Source organism: Neurospora hispaniola (genome assembly GCF_033458365.1).
Source record: "Neurospora hispaniola strain FGSC 10403 chromosome Unknown B0T23scaffold_1, whole genome shotgun sequence".
Lineage (NCBI taxonomy): Eukaryota > Fungi > Ascomycota > Sordariomycetes > Sordariales > Sordariaceae > Neurospora > Neurospora hispaniola.
Window position 1 is genome coordinate 569,638 of NW_026944406.1, and position 14,610 is coordinate 584,247.

General features: G+C 51.7%; 6 protein-coding genes and 1 non-coding gene across 7 annotated transcripts; 3 read left to right on the top strand and 4 right to left on the bottom strand.

Annotated features, from left to right (window-relative positions):
• Positions 1 to 1,417: 1,417 nt before the first annotated feature.
• Positions 1,418 to 2,127, top strand: B0T23DRAFT_424404 (uncharacterized protein; the record flags this gene model as incomplete). The annotated part of the gene is made up of 2 exons (XM_062839851.1): positions 1,418 to 1,471; positions 1,795 to 2,127. 2 exons carry the CDS (start codon positions 1,418 to 1,420, stop codon positions 2,125 to 2,127), a joined length of 387 nt encoding a protein of 128 aa, XP_062696493.1.
• A 2,343-nt stretch (positions 2,128 to 4,470) lies between these two features.
• On the bottom strand, positions 4,471 to 5,329 carry B0T23DRAFT_2720 (uncharacterized protein). Its single transcript, XM_062834225.1, has one exon. It carries the CDS (start codon positions 5,238 to 5,240, stop codon positions 4,587 to 4,589), a length of 654 nt encoding a protein of 217 aa, XP_062696494.1. The 5' UTR covers positions 5,241 to 5,329; the 3' UTR covers positions 4,471 to 4,586.
• An 850-nt stretch (positions 5,330 to 6,179) lies between these two features.
• On the top strand, positions 6,180 to 6,271 carry B0T23DRAFT_t3. The gene has a single exon. It is a non-coding gene; the product is annotated as a tRNA-Glu (tRNA).
• A 543-nt stretch (positions 6,272 to 6,814) lies between these two features.
• B0T23DRAFT_2755 (uncharacterized protein) lies at positions 6,815 to 9,678 on the bottom strand. The gene is made up of 6 exons (XM_062834227.1): positions 8,815 to 9,678; positions 8,218 to 8,757; positions 8,058 to 8,160; positions 7,683 to 8,005; positions 7,362 to 7,623; positions 6,815 to 7,308 (listed from the first exon to the last, which is right to left on the bottom strand). The coding sequence occupies exons 1-6, from the start codon at positions 9,541 to 9,543 to the stop codon at positions 7,127 to 7,129; spliced, it is 2,139 nt and encodes a 712-aa protein (XP_062696495.1). The 5' UTR covers positions 9,544 to 9,678; the 3' UTR covers positions 6,815 to 7,126.
• An 846-nt stretch (positions 9,679 to 10,524) lies between these two features.
• B0T23DRAFT_400589 (uncharacterized protein) lies at positions 10,525 to 10,954 on the top strand (the record flags this gene model as incomplete). Its single annotated transcript, XM_062838505.1, has 2 exons — positions 10,525 to 10,642; positions 10,677 to 10,954. 2 exons carry the CDS (start codon positions 10,525 to 10,527, stop codon positions 10,952 to 10,954), a joined length of 396 nt encoding a protein of 131 aa, XP_062696496.1.
• Positions 10,955 to 11,943: 989 nt separating this feature from the next.
• B0T23DRAFT_2893 (uncharacterized protein) lies at positions 11,944 to 13,093 on the bottom strand. The gene is made up of 3 exons (XM_062834265.1): positions 12,635 to 13,093; positions 12,468 to 12,559; positions 11,944 to 12,287 (listed from the first exon to the last, which is right to left on the bottom strand). The coding sequence occupies exons 1-3, from the start codon at positions 13,008 to 13,010 to the stop codon at positions 12,033 to 12,035; spliced, it is 723 nt and encodes a 240-aa protein (XP_062696497.1). The 5' UTR covers positions 13,011 to 13,093; the 3' UTR covers positions 11,944 to 12,032.
• A 606-nt stretch (positions 13,094 to 13,699) lies between these two features.
• On the bottom strand, positions 13,700 to 13,927 carry B0T23DRAFT_308262 (uncharacterized protein; the record flags this gene model as incomplete). Its single annotated transcript, XM_062834466.1, has 1 exon — positions 13,700 to 13,927. A coding segment is annotated over one exon (228 nt), but the record flags the coding sequence as incomplete, so codon positions are not given.
• Between the last annotated feature and the right edge of the window lie 683 nt (positions 13,928 to 14,610).

Sequence of the window (14,610 nt, forward strand, 5' to 3'; positions counted from 1 at the left end):
ATCGGGCCATCCAAGGGAGTACCTATGTAAGAGGAAACAAAATAAAAGTCTAATCGATCCCAAAGTTCATCTTTGCCATGACGAATGAGGCATTTTTGTGTTGTCATGGGAAAATCATCATCGGTACAGTCTCCGAGCAACCGAAACCCGGATCCAAACTAGGTCATGGAGCTGATAACTCCGGGAGATCATCATGAGCAGATCACCATCAAGCAGCCCGTCCTTCAGTCTCAAAACGGGCTGCGCCGTGACGCATTGAATTGATGGAATGAATGTCGTGACACTCGGCTTTGGGTTCCCCAAACTGCCAAATGCCCTCGTCACCTTGATAAAAGCCCTGGCCATCATTCTGCAAGGAAATCAACGCTAACGCGCCCGTTGAACGAATGGAATTGGCAGGCAACGAATGAGAGAAAGAGAGGAACAATTCTGGCTCGGCACTTTGTCAAGCCATGCCACATGGCAACTGTGATGCCCCTGACGCCAGTTGACGAAGGGATAAAGACGGGGTCCGATCCCATTGGACTGAGGGTGCCTACAGTTGTGCCTGCCGGATCGCGCCCATAAAAACTCCAGCGGCGTATACTAGTGTATAGCAAGTGGACATGAAAAGTTCCAGCGAGGTCCAGGTGCGTGCCCCCATGTCGTTCGTTGTGTTGCACAACATCCATGTTGGTGATTAGCATCGTGACAGTGACAGTCCGAATATGATCCGAACTCGACTTTGTTGAATAATTAATTGCCTGATCACTTCAAGGCTAAGTAATGCTAGGTCTCTTGAGGTTGCCCACCCATTCTTTCCCAGGTTGAATTGCATTTGTCCAGAATGCCAGTCGTTGGGGGGAACTGCGTTGGCCTGTTCGTCGTATAAGTCCAGACCCGGACCTGCCAAAACAGTCGCTCCGCCAATCTCTCTCCCTCTCCACTTCTCTTCCGTTCATTTGCGAGCGCATCCTGTCACTCATTCCACACCCCCCCCCCCCCCCCCCCCCCGAAATCCCATCCGTTTGTGACTTTCCTACACTCGCCCAGCCAGGAGACAAGACGACTAGTCGCGAACGTAGCGCCATCGACCAAACCAGACCCTGCAGGAGCCGTCCTTTTCCCCATTCAGGTCATTTAGCGATTCGAAACACCGACCAGACTGCTCCAGCCAGCGACCAGCCCACGCTCTCTTCCAGCGCCCATCACCACCGCGTTCGGTAAACCTTGCTGGTTGAGTTGCTTCTGCTTCTCCGGCGGCGCCATTCCTTATTCGCCTTTGATCGTCGCTTCGGCCGTTTCAGTGGACTGCAAGATTGCGACGCCCCTACGGGCACCTATCGAGCCGACATCACGTTTTCGCCCAGTGGGCAAGGGAACAAAAGGACAACAAAAAGGAGATCCCTCCCCGACCCTTGATTTACCATCGTCCGACATGTCCACCTCGTTTGATTCCGCCGATTCCTCTCGTCCTATGATGGCTCCCACTGTAAGTTTCGCGGGAATTGTCATGCTAGCATGATGATCCATTCCCCTTCCTTAATTCCATTACCCATCCATTCCAGATGCGCCTCGATAGGTTTACTTCCCTGTCTGTTGTGGTCGCGGCCGTTGAGTTAGGCCGGGTTGACTACGTTCCGGGACTAGAGAGGACTAGGCCAGGGAGAGTTGCGCAGTCGCAAAAACAGATGCGACAAGCACCGACACATAAAATAGACACATAGGGATCTTCTCTACAACACTTGGCTTTACACTTTTACACTACCACCCACTCAACCTCGACCTGAACTAACAATGTCCACCCCAACCCAGACCCAAAACCGCGCCTCGGTTCGCCTCTCCAGGGCGGCCTCCATGGCCCCCTCGGTCGCGCCTACCTTCAGCACCACCGACACCGCCGTCGCCCAGATCGTCGACATTGGCAAGGGGCTCGAACGTATGGAAAACAAGGCGCTGACGCAGCAGCGCGTGCAACTGTCCGAGGAGAAGAGCGTCAACTTGCAGAAACTTGCTCTGGGCGCCAAGCTTGAGCGCGCGCTCGACCGTCGCATGTCTGGCCAGGATGCGGTCATGAGGCCGCGCAAGCCAACTATTACCGCCGCTTCAAGTGTCATTAGCGAGAAGGAGAGGGTCGAGGCGATCTGATTTGGACATATTGAGCCAAGGGGCATGAGGTGAATGGAGCGACAAAACAACGATCACGCGGCAAGACAAGAGAAGAATATCTGGGATGTTTGGCCGGTTGGCCGGAGAATGCGCCTGTCGCTCTCGTTCACTCCGCCTGCACAATGCCGTTCCACACGCTATTGGGGGACGTTGCGCTGAGACCGGCCGCGCAATACGAGAGGATAACCAGATATCTACCAACCTTCCTCGTCCGCTCGAACCACCCAAACGCGAAACACACATGCCAACAACCACGCCGCGTCGAGAATTTGGAAAGGAGTTCACCACATCGGGCAAAAGTAGCGGTGATATTGAGAATGGGATAAACTGCGAATTGGATGCTCGGTCGCAGGCAACGGGAGGAGTTGTACGATTACATTTTCTGGGTGTTCAAAACATCATGGCGTTGCTTATTTTTATCTTCATTTTTTCCTCACCACATCTGGATTATCACCTTTTGTCAAGGGAGAAACATTCGGGTGGCCAGCTTGAACCGCTACGGGACAAGACACTGGCCAAGGATTCGCAAACATTGCTGCTTCATGGACATGTTTTCATTTTAGAAGAAGGCTGGGGGAGTGGTCAACAAAAGGGGAAGAGCAGACAGCAACTTTTATACTGGGCGAGCAAGCAGCAGACATGTTAGTTACATGGATCGATGGAATGGGTTACGTTACAACGCAAATTTCGCAACCGGCACCTCACTTTCGGTGTATGTGTATGTATACCTATATCTGAGGGCCGTGATACGAGATACGTAGTAAATTGACAGGAAGTCTCAAGTTTTAATATGAACAAGGAGATGTTTAAAATCCAAAAAAAAAAAAAAAAAAAAAAAAAAAAGAAAAAAAAAAAAAAAGGTACAATCTGTAAAATGCATGCATTGAGGTTCTTCGGTACGTATTAACAAGTCCCGAGTGCCGTATCGATGTGAGCTTGTAAATGTTCTTCTTACATATATGTATGTATGTGGTGGCGCACCGCTTGCGTGTCACAGAACTCGTCGTGTAATTCGGGTAGATTAGTAGATAGTAGATCCCACGTGGCTAGGTAGATAAGTGTCGAGTCGAGGGCCGTACCTACGTCACGAAACTGCGATTCAGGTAGCATAGTAGATTCCCACGTGGCTACTACCTAGCTAGGTAAGTGTTGAAGTGCCGTAACAAAGAAGAAGAAAGAAAGAAAGAAAGAAGACAACAGACAACTGAGGAAAACTGAAAAGATCCGGGCCTCCTACCTACCTAATCGAATACCTACTTCGTTGCTTCTTTGTTAAGAAGAAACCGACCAACCGGAAGAATCGAGCAGGGCGTGGGATGGAAATGATGTGGGCTGCCTACCTACACACACTGCCCGCGGCGTACTACTGCCTGGATGGCAACGAATGAATACCTATCTCTACAGCAGCTTAGACTATAGTACACAATAGGAGAACAGGTAGTGAGTAGAGGTAGGTACCTAGTACTTAACAACTAGCTAGCTAGGTACCTACTGCCTGCCGCAGGGCATAGGATGTCGTACAAGTAAGTACCTACGGTAAGTTTTCCAAATAGTCCAAAATATAGGTAGGTAGGTAGGAACTTGATATATTGAAATTCACGGTACCGTCATCACGACTATGTACGTATGTACATCGACTGGGGTTTTGATGTATATACCACTTCTCAGTAGGTATCTATCTATTATATACTACCGGGCTTCGGTAACTCATGTATCTTTAGCGTGTACCTACCTAGGAACTCGATTTATTTAGGTGGTGCGAAGTGGTTATCGCGAGGGGAAAGGAGTGTTGCTTGATGGCAAAATAGAACCGAAACTTCTATATCACCGCACCAACATTCGAGCAGGATGGAGAACAGAGAGTAGTGGTTCCAAAAGTGTAAACAATGATCCCAATTATGTATACCTAACGCCTCTAACGCGCAACTAACGACTGCCTGGTAGTAAAAGCAGAGCAGAGCAAAAAAAGAGCGCTGACTGTTGACAAGCGCTGTGTGTCCCTTTTAAACATGTAATACATGAAAAATAACAAAGTTCCTTCTGCGTCGTGCGTGTTTCCCTCTTTTTCCATCAAAGCCAGAAAGCAGGTGAACGAAACAACGTCCTTGGACGACGCGCCCGTCCTCTGGCTGTGAAGATGGGTTCCGGTTCCGGGGGCCACAGGCCAGCCCACGAACCATTCTTCAGATTCGGATCCTGTCATCATATCGGTTCCGCGATACCACCGCCCTCCTCTCGCAACGACCCCCAACCTTCACACCCTTTAGTCCTCGTGATCATCTCCTGGATATTCATCCCAATCATCCCACTTAGCACAAGCCAACACCGCACCCAGCCTTAAACCCAGATGCCTTGATACTCGCTATCCCCTCCCACTCCACTTCACACCCAGTTGCATTCCCAGCATCCTTCTAGGCCTGCTTCTGCTGCTGTCCCTCCTACTCAGCACCAGCACCAGCACCAGCATTCTTGGCCTCCAACCGCTTCTCAATCTCCCTCCCCAACTCCGCCAACTCCTTCTCCTCCCCTTCCACCTCCAATGCCCGTCCAACCCACTCCCTCGCCTCCTCAAGTCTTCCCATCTCCAACAGACTTTTTCCCCTCCTAAACCACGCCTTTGCATTCCCCACCCTCTTGGCCTCGACACTCGCTTCCGCATCTACCGCAGCCTCAGGCCACTCCTGCATCCACATGTGCGCCTGCGCCCTGTTCGAGAACAAGGAATGGACTTCCTCCCTCACCAGCTGGGACGGTTCCCAAAGCGGGCGGGCAAGTGCCATTTGGATGCCCAACGTGTAGAATTTAGCTGCCTCGCTGTACTTTTGCTTCTTGTACTCGGCGTTGCCGCTGTCGCGCAGCTTGGAGACCTGGGCGGAGCGTTTGGGGTTTACGGGGATCGGGGGAGGAGGCACCAGGTGCGGAGCGTCGAGGGAGTGGAGGGAGCGGTGCAGGGCGTTGAGAGCGGCGAGCTCGGATTCGAGGGCGCGGGTTTGCACGGAGGAGAGGCCAGAGGAGGCGAGGAGGGAGATGGATTTGCTTTGGGGGTCGATGGTTAGGGGGAGGTGGGTGTAGGTGTCGAGGTCTTCGGCCATTTTGGGCGGTTTGTAATTTATGTTGGAATGGAAATGGTTATTGATCGAAAGGACGACGTGTCTCGTGTCTCGTATCTCGGATGGGATTGCCGAGCGTGGAAGTGTTGAATGATGTCTCGGTCGGTTGCAATGTGACTGTTTCAATCGAGAAGGTAATGATGTCGCGGCGACGATCGAATTATCGTTTGATCGTGAGAATCGTGCACGCAAAAAGAGTGGTTCCGCAAGTTACGAATGTGGTTGAAGAAATGCCACGGGGTATCGGTTCGTGGATGAGGAGGGGAGGATGTTTGTTGTGATGGTGACCCGACAATGGAACTGAACTGGACAGGACAGGTCCCACAAGAGGACAGCTCGCAGCTCGGTCCCGGCAGGTCACCAAATGGACGGACGGACGGCATGGGCAATTGAATGAACTGGCCAAATCGCAGCTTCCTTGCCGTCTAGGCAAATCTTATCTTATTGAATACTGTCCGGCAGGCAGAGCGACCTGACGGAGCTTCCACGGCAATTCAAGTTGCTGTGATGACTAAGCGGACGAGTACCTACCCCTGTCCTTTGACGATCGGGCACTGTGAGCCTGCCGTGCCTTGCATGACCGAATGCCGTGGCCCAGACGAGATCGAATTGACGAACCAACAAACACATACAAGTTAAGGGCGGATGTTTTCAATCTGACAACTTGTTGTACCTGACGATTCCTTTGAGCATCTTGTTGATTTAGTTTTCTCGAATGTTTACAACTCCTACCTATTCTCCCTATCTAACTGTGCACCCCAATCCCAATCAGGATCCCCCGCCATATTTTTCCAAGGACCCACACACACTAGTGTATATGCCCAAACTCGCACAAACACGGTCCAATTTTCAACATGCAGCCGCTCATAACCACAACTCCCAATCCCCCTCCCAAGAACAAATCGGACCATATCAGTTCAATCGGGTATGGTGTAGCGGTAACATCGTTGACTCTCACTTCTCAGGAGTGACTGCTCTCTCAACAGCCCCGGGTTCGACTCCCGGTATCCGAGTCTCAATATCTTTTTACTTTTTCCTGCTGATATTCTTTTTGGTTTCCCTTTCTGCTTGAGAATACCTATATACCTACATCCATCCTCCGTTGTGCTCATTTGCTATTATATTATCTCTTGCTCTTTTTCTGCATACGTTTCATCCAGTGACTGGTCCTCTTTATTTTCCTGGTACCAGTCACAACTACATACAGGCACGAGTTTCCTCTGGCTTGTGGCCTGTCCACGATGAGAACAAATCCCCACACTTTATCACAAGGATATACCCGCAAACCAAGAGCTGGATGAACTGCACCTTTCAGGGGCTTTGGTTACATACCAGACGAACTAGTTCGTGATGAAAAGTTGACAAGTTCCTGGGTAGGACAGCAGAGTTCGTCCAAACAACGACGACGACACTCCATCGTAAGAAAGCGCAAGTTTGTGCTTGTCATTCAATATCAAGCAAGGTCAAGGGTCACTGGAAAATCCTAACATGCCACTGCACGATTAACAGCAACCCCGGTTTATTTTTATTTTCTTCTTCTTTTTCCCTGCCTTCGACCCTCGTCTCTTGTCTGTTTGTCCGTCCGTGCCCACATTGCTGACGCCTCGAATGAAATCTAACTTTTTGCCGGTGCTTGGGATAAAAGAATTTGCGTTGCCGTAGTCGTCTTAGTAAGAGCGCACTTTTGAAACGCAAAATGAGGGGGAAAATTCAAGAAGCAAAAGTGCCACTCCGGAAGGACAGTCAGTCCGTCCCCAATGCTTAATGCCAATGCTGAAGGGAAGAAAGATAACAGAAAGTCACATCCAAACAAGCATGATTCCAACATGAATGCCGATATCATGGACAATAAGCAACACGCGTGACAATCAAGGCGACTGAGATGGCCTAGGCGGTGTATACTCTCGCCCAACGCTCGGCTTCGCGCGGGTAAAGGTTTCGGGCGGTGACCACGGTGACTCTCTTGTCGCAGTCGAGTCGAACATCCGCGATACCCAGTACAATTCGTGTTCCCAACAGCCTTGGGCTGGGGTCTTGGGAATGCTATCCACTGTGTCCGAGTCAGCATTGGCTCTTGATAGCCCCCATGACGACAACACCTACACTTGCTCTTTCCTGTGTTTGGATCAACGCTCTTCAACTGCTCAACAGTCCATCGCAAAAGCTCGGCTTGCTCTGGCTCCAGAGTGTTTAACTTGGTATCGGCAATATCATCCCAGTCCATACGCATGAGGTCGGCGCGTTTGAAGTACTGCCAGTAGGCCAGGAGAACCACGCCACCGTGTTGTACCTCCTCGACAAAAGCACTCTCAACAAAGTCAGACGGAGAATTGGGACTCGGCCCAATCGGTCCATAACGGGTTTCCTACGCAACCAACAGTCAGCTCGTCTTGCCTCTCCCACGAGAAAATGGAGTTTACACACCTGTTGCCTGCCGCCCGAGTTATCTCTGACCCGACGATACCGATCGAAGGAGATACAGCTGACTTGATGGAGGAACAAGAATGTCACCAGATAAATGGTGAACCAATTCTGCATATCACTCGATGTGATGAGCTTCTCGTAAAGCTTCAGCACTCGGGGAGCGAGGATTTTATAAATACGCTCGTGTCGAATGCTATCGAACTGGGCAACAATCATGCGTGGCACGTCGACCCGCCCATAGAGTGGGTAGTCATCCTTGTAGACTGGTTTCATATCAAGCGTGTCGGAGCTGCTATCTAGCCATGCGGACCCTATACCATGGCCTGGAGAACTTTATCAGCATGGCTTTTGAAGGCATTGGACGAGGGTACTTACGGATAGCAAACCAGAGACGGACTGCATTCGTCAGCAACTCTCTCTTGTCCCTTTGACGCCTGGCTTCTATGTTATTCTTGCTGTGCTTGTCTTCTGTCGTCTTCTAGACGGGTCCCGTTAGTGACGGCCATCTGCACACTGAAACAGGCAAGACACTCACAGTAAGTGAGCGGCACATTTCGGCAATGGTGGCGAAGGTCCGCTTTACGATGCCGTCGGATTTCTCAACCGCCTCCTCAAGTCCAAGAAGAGCGTTGGCGCTGATATATTGATGGAATTGGGCAGCGGCACTTTCCACATTAACCAGGCAAAAGGGCTGCAAAGGCTGAGAGGCGGGATAGCCGTTGGCCACGTATCTTCGCTCGTTGATATCTGTGGGAGCCGGGTTGAAACGACGGACTTCCAACACGATGGGTGCCTTGCATAGTCGCACAACCACCTTGGGTTCATTGCACAACCCCTGAACCATTTCGACGCGGCGAGTAGGGCCGCACTGGTCGCTCACATCGACATCGACAACTTGAGTATGAGTGAAGCGTTTCGTCAAGTTCAATCCGCCGGCGCGGAAGATCCTTATCCCAATGATCTTGTCGCGAAGACAAGGGATGTTGTGGATGGTCTTTTTCGAGTCTTTGGAAAATAGGAGGCATGATTGACACGGAGCATCACGATTGTGTGGCTCTAGTGGGTTGGGGTGGCACTTTTTCCTGGTTAGCATGCGTAAAATCGTATTTGTCGTGGTATCAACAGTACTTACCCGGATCCGCTGATTGTGGCATCTTATACAAGCGCCCATGCTACGAGTGTCACACGTTGCTTTCCGCTTGTCTTCTTCCAGCGGGCCACGCTTCTTCTTCTCGACCGAGCCTCTCCGCAAAGCATTCTCTGTCCTGGTCGAGCTGCCGGCGCCGACCAAACCCATGTTGGACCCAGTCAAGGTATGGGAGAGGTCCCCATAGGAACCGCCCAACGGTGTTGTTACGGGCACAAGTTCACGCTCTTCAAAGTGAGAGTCGCCCGCCAGTCCTTCATTCACGACTTTATCCTCTCTGCCCTTCATGACCTCCACCCATCGTTGCTGTTGTTCTACATTGTGATTTTGTGAATACCCAGCTGCCGATGTTGCAGGCACAAACATGGATGTTTCTGTCGGGGCCATGATAGAACGATTCACCTCGGACCCATGTATGACTTGAACACGGTCATACCCCACAGTCTGGTCCATGGGGGTTGGGAATCGGGAATTGTTTGGGTTTGGCTCTGATAAGGCGGGGTTGCTCGAAGCACCGTAGACGCTCAAATGGCTATGTGGCGGGTAACCGTATGTTATATAATTGTGACGTTGTGGGGAGAAGCATGGAGAGGACATGGCAACATTGTCAGGATGGGGCGACGAGAAGGAAGATATATCGAGCGTCGTGTGTGACTGCAAGGTTTGACAGAAAGTGACCGGTTCTTGGGCATAGCTGTCGGTTTTTTGGCCCATCCCCGGGGCGTTTGGCACTCTGAAACTATCACCACCAGGGGTGTCGTCGACCTTGAAGTCACTGATTGACGGTTGATAGGTTTGATAGACATTCTGTGGAGGAGGGGCAACTGCAGCTGACTGCGAGAAATAATGGGGTTGAGTTACCGGGGAATATGGGGCCAAGGCCGAGCACGCTTCTGAGAGGTCGTTCCGTATTGTCGGGTCTGCAAGCGGATGATGGATTGGACCGAATTGCCCCGGTTCTGCAAGGCTAGTGAGAGACCGGCCTCAACAGTGTTTGCCCGGTGAACGAAACATACCTGGCAGCGCGCCTTGCAATGCATGCTGATATGCGTAACACTCCTCTAAAATGGGGCCACGATCGGGAAAAAGGTACGACACATCTTGTGCCCCTGGCAGTGAGGCAGAGGTGGAAGGGGTGAGACTGGGGGGCCTGCGGTCATAGCCCGCGGGATCCCCTTTTCGTTTTCTTTTGTTTAAGCGGACATCAGCACCCGCCGGGCCTACTGCATGAGGTATCGTAGAGTGGAAAACCTGGTGTTGCGCAAAACACGGGGTGTTATTAGCCAGGACAGCAAGTAGTAGGCCTTGGCTCCAAAACTTTGGGCAGGCAATCAAGCTAGGCGTCTCGAGGATATCAGGGGAAACAGAGCAAAGCAAGAGTGTGTGTGTGGGAAGAGCGGGTACTTGCATGTGAAGTTGGCTTTGCAGCGAACAAGGAGGCATTGTAGCCGGTGTTGTTTGGGTGGCCCATCTTGTGTTCCCTCAGTTCGAGGTAAAGCAATTGCCTAGATAGGGGGTAGGAGGTTGGTGGTCCGTGTCGTGTGTGAGGATTGGTCGCCTTGGGACGAGTGTGGTCAGGGAACCCAGATGCAACACGCGAGTTGATGTGACGACGAGGAAGCTCATTCACGGGGGTCAAACCGGAACCACGCTGGATCTAGCAAGCATAATTCGTTCGCGGCAGACGTGATTGTCATGGAGCGGGATGAGAGCAGCCTCCGAGCACCCAAACATGGCAAGGCACGAGGGAAGCCGGTGAGGATGACGAGGCCGGGTAGGCAAATCCTGTGGGGTCGGCTCGGCCTTGGGGAAGGTAAGGTACTGTTGTAGTAGGACTGTAGGAGGAGGGCCACGCAGCACGTTGCACGAGGGCGGCCAACAAGGGGGCGGCGATGAGACGAAAAAGGGGGCAGAACGGCCCAGCGGAACGAGGCGGAGGAAAGTAGAGGCGACAACTAATGACGAGGGCGGGCGCTCAATCTGGAGAGGTGTGTACTTTGATGTTATCGGCGGACCTGTAGATGAAGCAGCCCTGGCCGTGACCCAAACATGGGAGCGTCTGAAAAAGGAGTGGAAGCCCTGGAAGGAAACCTGGGTGTTTGGGCTTGCCGCGAGGTTGCGTTGACGGGACACAGAGGTTAAGCTTGATTCCAACAAGTGTGGTTGTGTGTGTGTGTAAGAGGAAACCCCGGGGCCCCTTGATTTGTCAACAGAGAGAGGGCAGAAAACCTGAGCCTGAGACTGGGAGAGAGAGATGAGGCGGAGAGTGAGTAAGTGGTTCGCGGTGCAAAAAAACCGCGTGAGGGAAGCGGGCGTGTATACATTGGGGAGGGTAACGTAAACGTGACACTGTCAGTCAGGTCCCTCTCTATTACTGGTACTAAGTCCGAGGGGAGCAATGAAGAGGGCCTCGGCTGGCTATACCACCATCATCTTTTTACTAACGCTGCTGCTGACTGACCAGGGGGGTGGACTGCCCAGCGAGCGTGTGCTAGGATGTTGAACGTGACTTTGCCGTAGCGAAGCAGCTGAGGTGTGTGAGAGGCCAGAAGCTGAGCCAGACGTGGGAGGGCAGCCTGTACTACGGCGCAGGCATGTGTGTGCCCCGCCATCTGTGATACGTGAGATGCCCGATAGGAGACCTCCCGAGATAACAGCCACGATCGAGGTTAGCGAGGGGTAAAGGTAGGTGTCGACAGCTGACTGTGATAAACTATGAGGAGTCCGTCGTAGTGTCAGTCAGTTGGAACGGCGTCGGCGAAGCCTCCGAATGAGGTGATTGACCAATCTGATTCGCGTAAATGAATGTATTTGCATGCCTTGTTCTGCATACTCATACTTTGTCGCTTTGTCTGCTCGGCGGCTACTATTCGTACCAGTGAGTGCAACAGACATCTTGGGCTGGACAAGCCGGCAGACTACCTGTCAGCCTGTCAGAGGCTGTTACATACAGTCTGTTGGGTTGGGTTTCCTGCCTTGTGGAGTGCATAGTTGGGACGGCAGCTGGACGACGTTGGACGTCCCATGAGGCCATCCACTGTTGCATTGGCATGTTGATAACCTCATGCCATGAGACAAGTCGTCATCACGGGATGTGGGCCCTTTACAGCTGGGTAAGGGACCTTGGGGACCTTGATCAAAGGCTTAAGTTGTCCCGCGTGGGGTGGGAACGGTGGATACCTACTCGCCACTGCTCATGGTATTCAGAAGCAGCCTAATGACCAACGACGTCGGTGTTTCTTGAGACTTGTCCCAGACTTTAACGGATCCAAGCTTTCTCGCAATTCGTCGAAGAAAAGACTTGATGAACGGATGAGAAGAATCCGATTTCTGCGTAGGACGAGGACGCTGAAAACAACCCGAGTGCCGGTCAAGAGCAAGGGCAGGCCTTGGAACTTGGAACCTGAGATCACGGTCTGGATGTCGTGTAATGGTGGGAAGACCTCCGAGTTGTGACACTGTTGTCTCGAGGATCAGTGGTTCTGTGTGGGAAGCGAGTGAGAAAAGAAGCATTCCAATGCGCTGCTGGTAAAAAAAAAAAAAAAAAAAAAAAAAAAAAAAAAAAAAAAAAAAAAAAAAAGATAATAATAATAAAAATGATCAAAATTAAAAAAAAAAAGGCGAGGGAGCTTTATCACATTTGGGAGGAGGGACCAGGAAAGAACCAGCCATGAGGGTATTTGAGAAGAACTCTTTGAGCTGCCCCTGCTGCCTCTCATTGGGTGACGGCCTAGGTACACCAGTCAATTCTCACGGCGTTCAACCAGTTTTCGGGAAGGCAATAAAGCTGGGGAAGCTGCCTTGCCTTGAAACCGAGGTGCAAATCGTTCAAATAAAGGCACAAGGGCGTGAATATTCTTGGATGTATGAATGATGGGTGGTGTCCATGGTGCGCTAATAGTAGTGTAGCATCCCAGCTCTTGGATGGCGGGGTTGGTTGGCGATTGGGAACGAAACGACGAGGGAAGCCGGCGACCTCGATCCATGTCCCTGCCTGCCCCTCGATGCCCCTCGATGCCCCTTGTTGCCCAACACTCGCTGTCGACACATGTGGACACATCTGGCATCGTAACCAAGGGACGTAGTCTGATGCTGAAGACCACTAGATCCACGTTCGACGAGCCGTCACAAATGATGGCAGGCTGAAGACTGGACTGCCAGTGAGTGAGGAAAAGAGACATGCAGCCCCAGGAAGGACTGGAGTGTCTGGTGAGTGGAGTGGAAGATGAATGGAGGCGCCCAGATGGATAAGGTGAAAAAGGGAAAGAAGTGAACAGCCCGTTCCATCCCGTGTCAGTGCAATTGCCATTCAAGTTCCCTTGTCATTGCCAGTCACGGTGCAGTGCATCATGGTTCAGTTCGGATGCCTGTTCGACCAACGGGACTGCAGCGTTGAAGGAAACCGGCGTGTGCAACGTGAGTGTTCCTTCCACATTCAAAAGTTGACGCCGAATGGAAAGTGCAGTGCATCGCTGCGGGTTCCATGTCGCGCTTGACAGAATGACAGTACATAGCAATACACGTTACGACGGGATTCGACAAGTCGCCCACGGCGAAACCTCCGAGACGTACGCTGGCTCCCATTACCCGGTAACATGTTGTCGGCACGATCAATCTATGTATGTATATATGTCGATGCATCCTGTGACCGTGTCTGGACGACAATGAAAGATCCAAAGTGGGTGACCTGTGGATGGTGTTTGTTCTGTTGGACATGTAATGATAATTTTCATCCTTGGGACTTGTACTATCAAAGCTACCTTCACTTGGCCCAGTGTAACTGCGACAACAAATGTATTTTTTGATAAAAGGCGACGGTGTCGAAACATACAGTGCCTGCCGCCACTCACTGCCCTGTCTTATATCCATGTCACCCGACTGCAGGCGGCCCGGGGTGGCTTGTTGCTCCTTCCCGAGTCCTCCTTAGGTCTTCCTCCAAAGTCGTCAACCGTACGCGTCCCGTCTTCCACTTGGGAGAGTCGGCGGACGCAATAGGCATCTTTCCACAGTAGCACAACCTCTGCCAACCTGAAGCAACCTCCAGGAATTTGGAGCCAAGGAACGAACTTGGAGCAACCACCAGCATCAGGCCATTATCCCTTTGAACGTCTCTATTCGCGACCTCTGTCCATCGACGTCTGACGGTGTCTCGTCCTCCACGCCCGCTTCCACCGTGACCTTTTTTTTTTTTTTTTTTTCCTCCTCAACTTTGAACCTCAGACCAGACCGCCGGTACTACCAATCAAGCCAATCAATGGCGCGGTTTTTGTCCAGACATGGTTGATTGACCATCTCGCGTCAATGTCGCCGATCTTCCGTCTTCTCCTGGCCCTGGAAACCCACTTTCCATGGCTACCTCTAGCATCACTCCACCACCGCATACACACACTCGCTCTCTTTCAATTGTTACCAAGTTGAACCGTATCAGTAGTACGTTCAATACAATAATACAGAACGGCAGGACCGCCTATACTCGTCTACTGACACTCTCCGATCCAGACACATCCAACAAGGATAGTCGAACCTTTGAACCCCCGAATCGCAAGCTGTCAAGGCGGATACCCCAAGCTGGATACTCCAGGCTCGCTCCCCGTCCCATGCCCTGATCGTCCTCTTTCTTCAGTCCCTTGATCTGAGGGTTTCGACGACGAGGGCGTACTAGGCCCCGGTGCCCTGGACAAAACCCTTCTTAGCTAGTAACCCTTTTCCTTTCCCTTGCCCTTCTCCTTCTCTTAGTCTCCGGCGGATTGGTCTGGTTACACGAGAGACGGGACGGACAGC

Coding starts and splice junctions, on each gene's coding strand:
- B0T23DRAFT_2720 (XM_062834225.1), bottom strand. CDS start 5,240: ATGGCCGAAGACCTCGACACCTACACCCACCTCCCCCTAACCATCGAC.
- B0T23DRAFT_2755 (XM_062834227.1), bottom strand. CDS start 9,543: ATGGGCCAAAAAACCGACAGCTATGCCCAAGAACCGGTCACTTTCTGT. Junction 8,758..8,814: donor GCCACAATCAGCGGATCCGG/GTAAGTACTGTT, acceptor ACCAGGAAAAAG/TGCCACCCCAACCCACTAGA. Junction 8,161..8,217: donor AAATGTGCCGCTCACTTACT/GTGAGTGTCTTG, acceptor GGACCCGTCTAG/AAGACGACAGAAGACAAGCA.
- B0T23DRAFT_2893 (XM_062834265.1), bottom strand. CDS start 13,010: ATGTCTCTTTTCCTCACTCACTGGCAGTCCAGTCTTCAGCCTGCCATC. Junction 12,560..12,634: donor ATTTGCACCTCGGTTTCAAG/GCAAGGCAGCTT, acceptor TGGTGTACCTAG/GCCGTCACCCAATGAGAGGC. Junction 12,288..12,467: donor CCTGGTCCCTCCTCCCAAAT/GTGATAAAGCTC, acceptor TCGAGACAACAG/TGTCACAACTCGGAGGTCTT.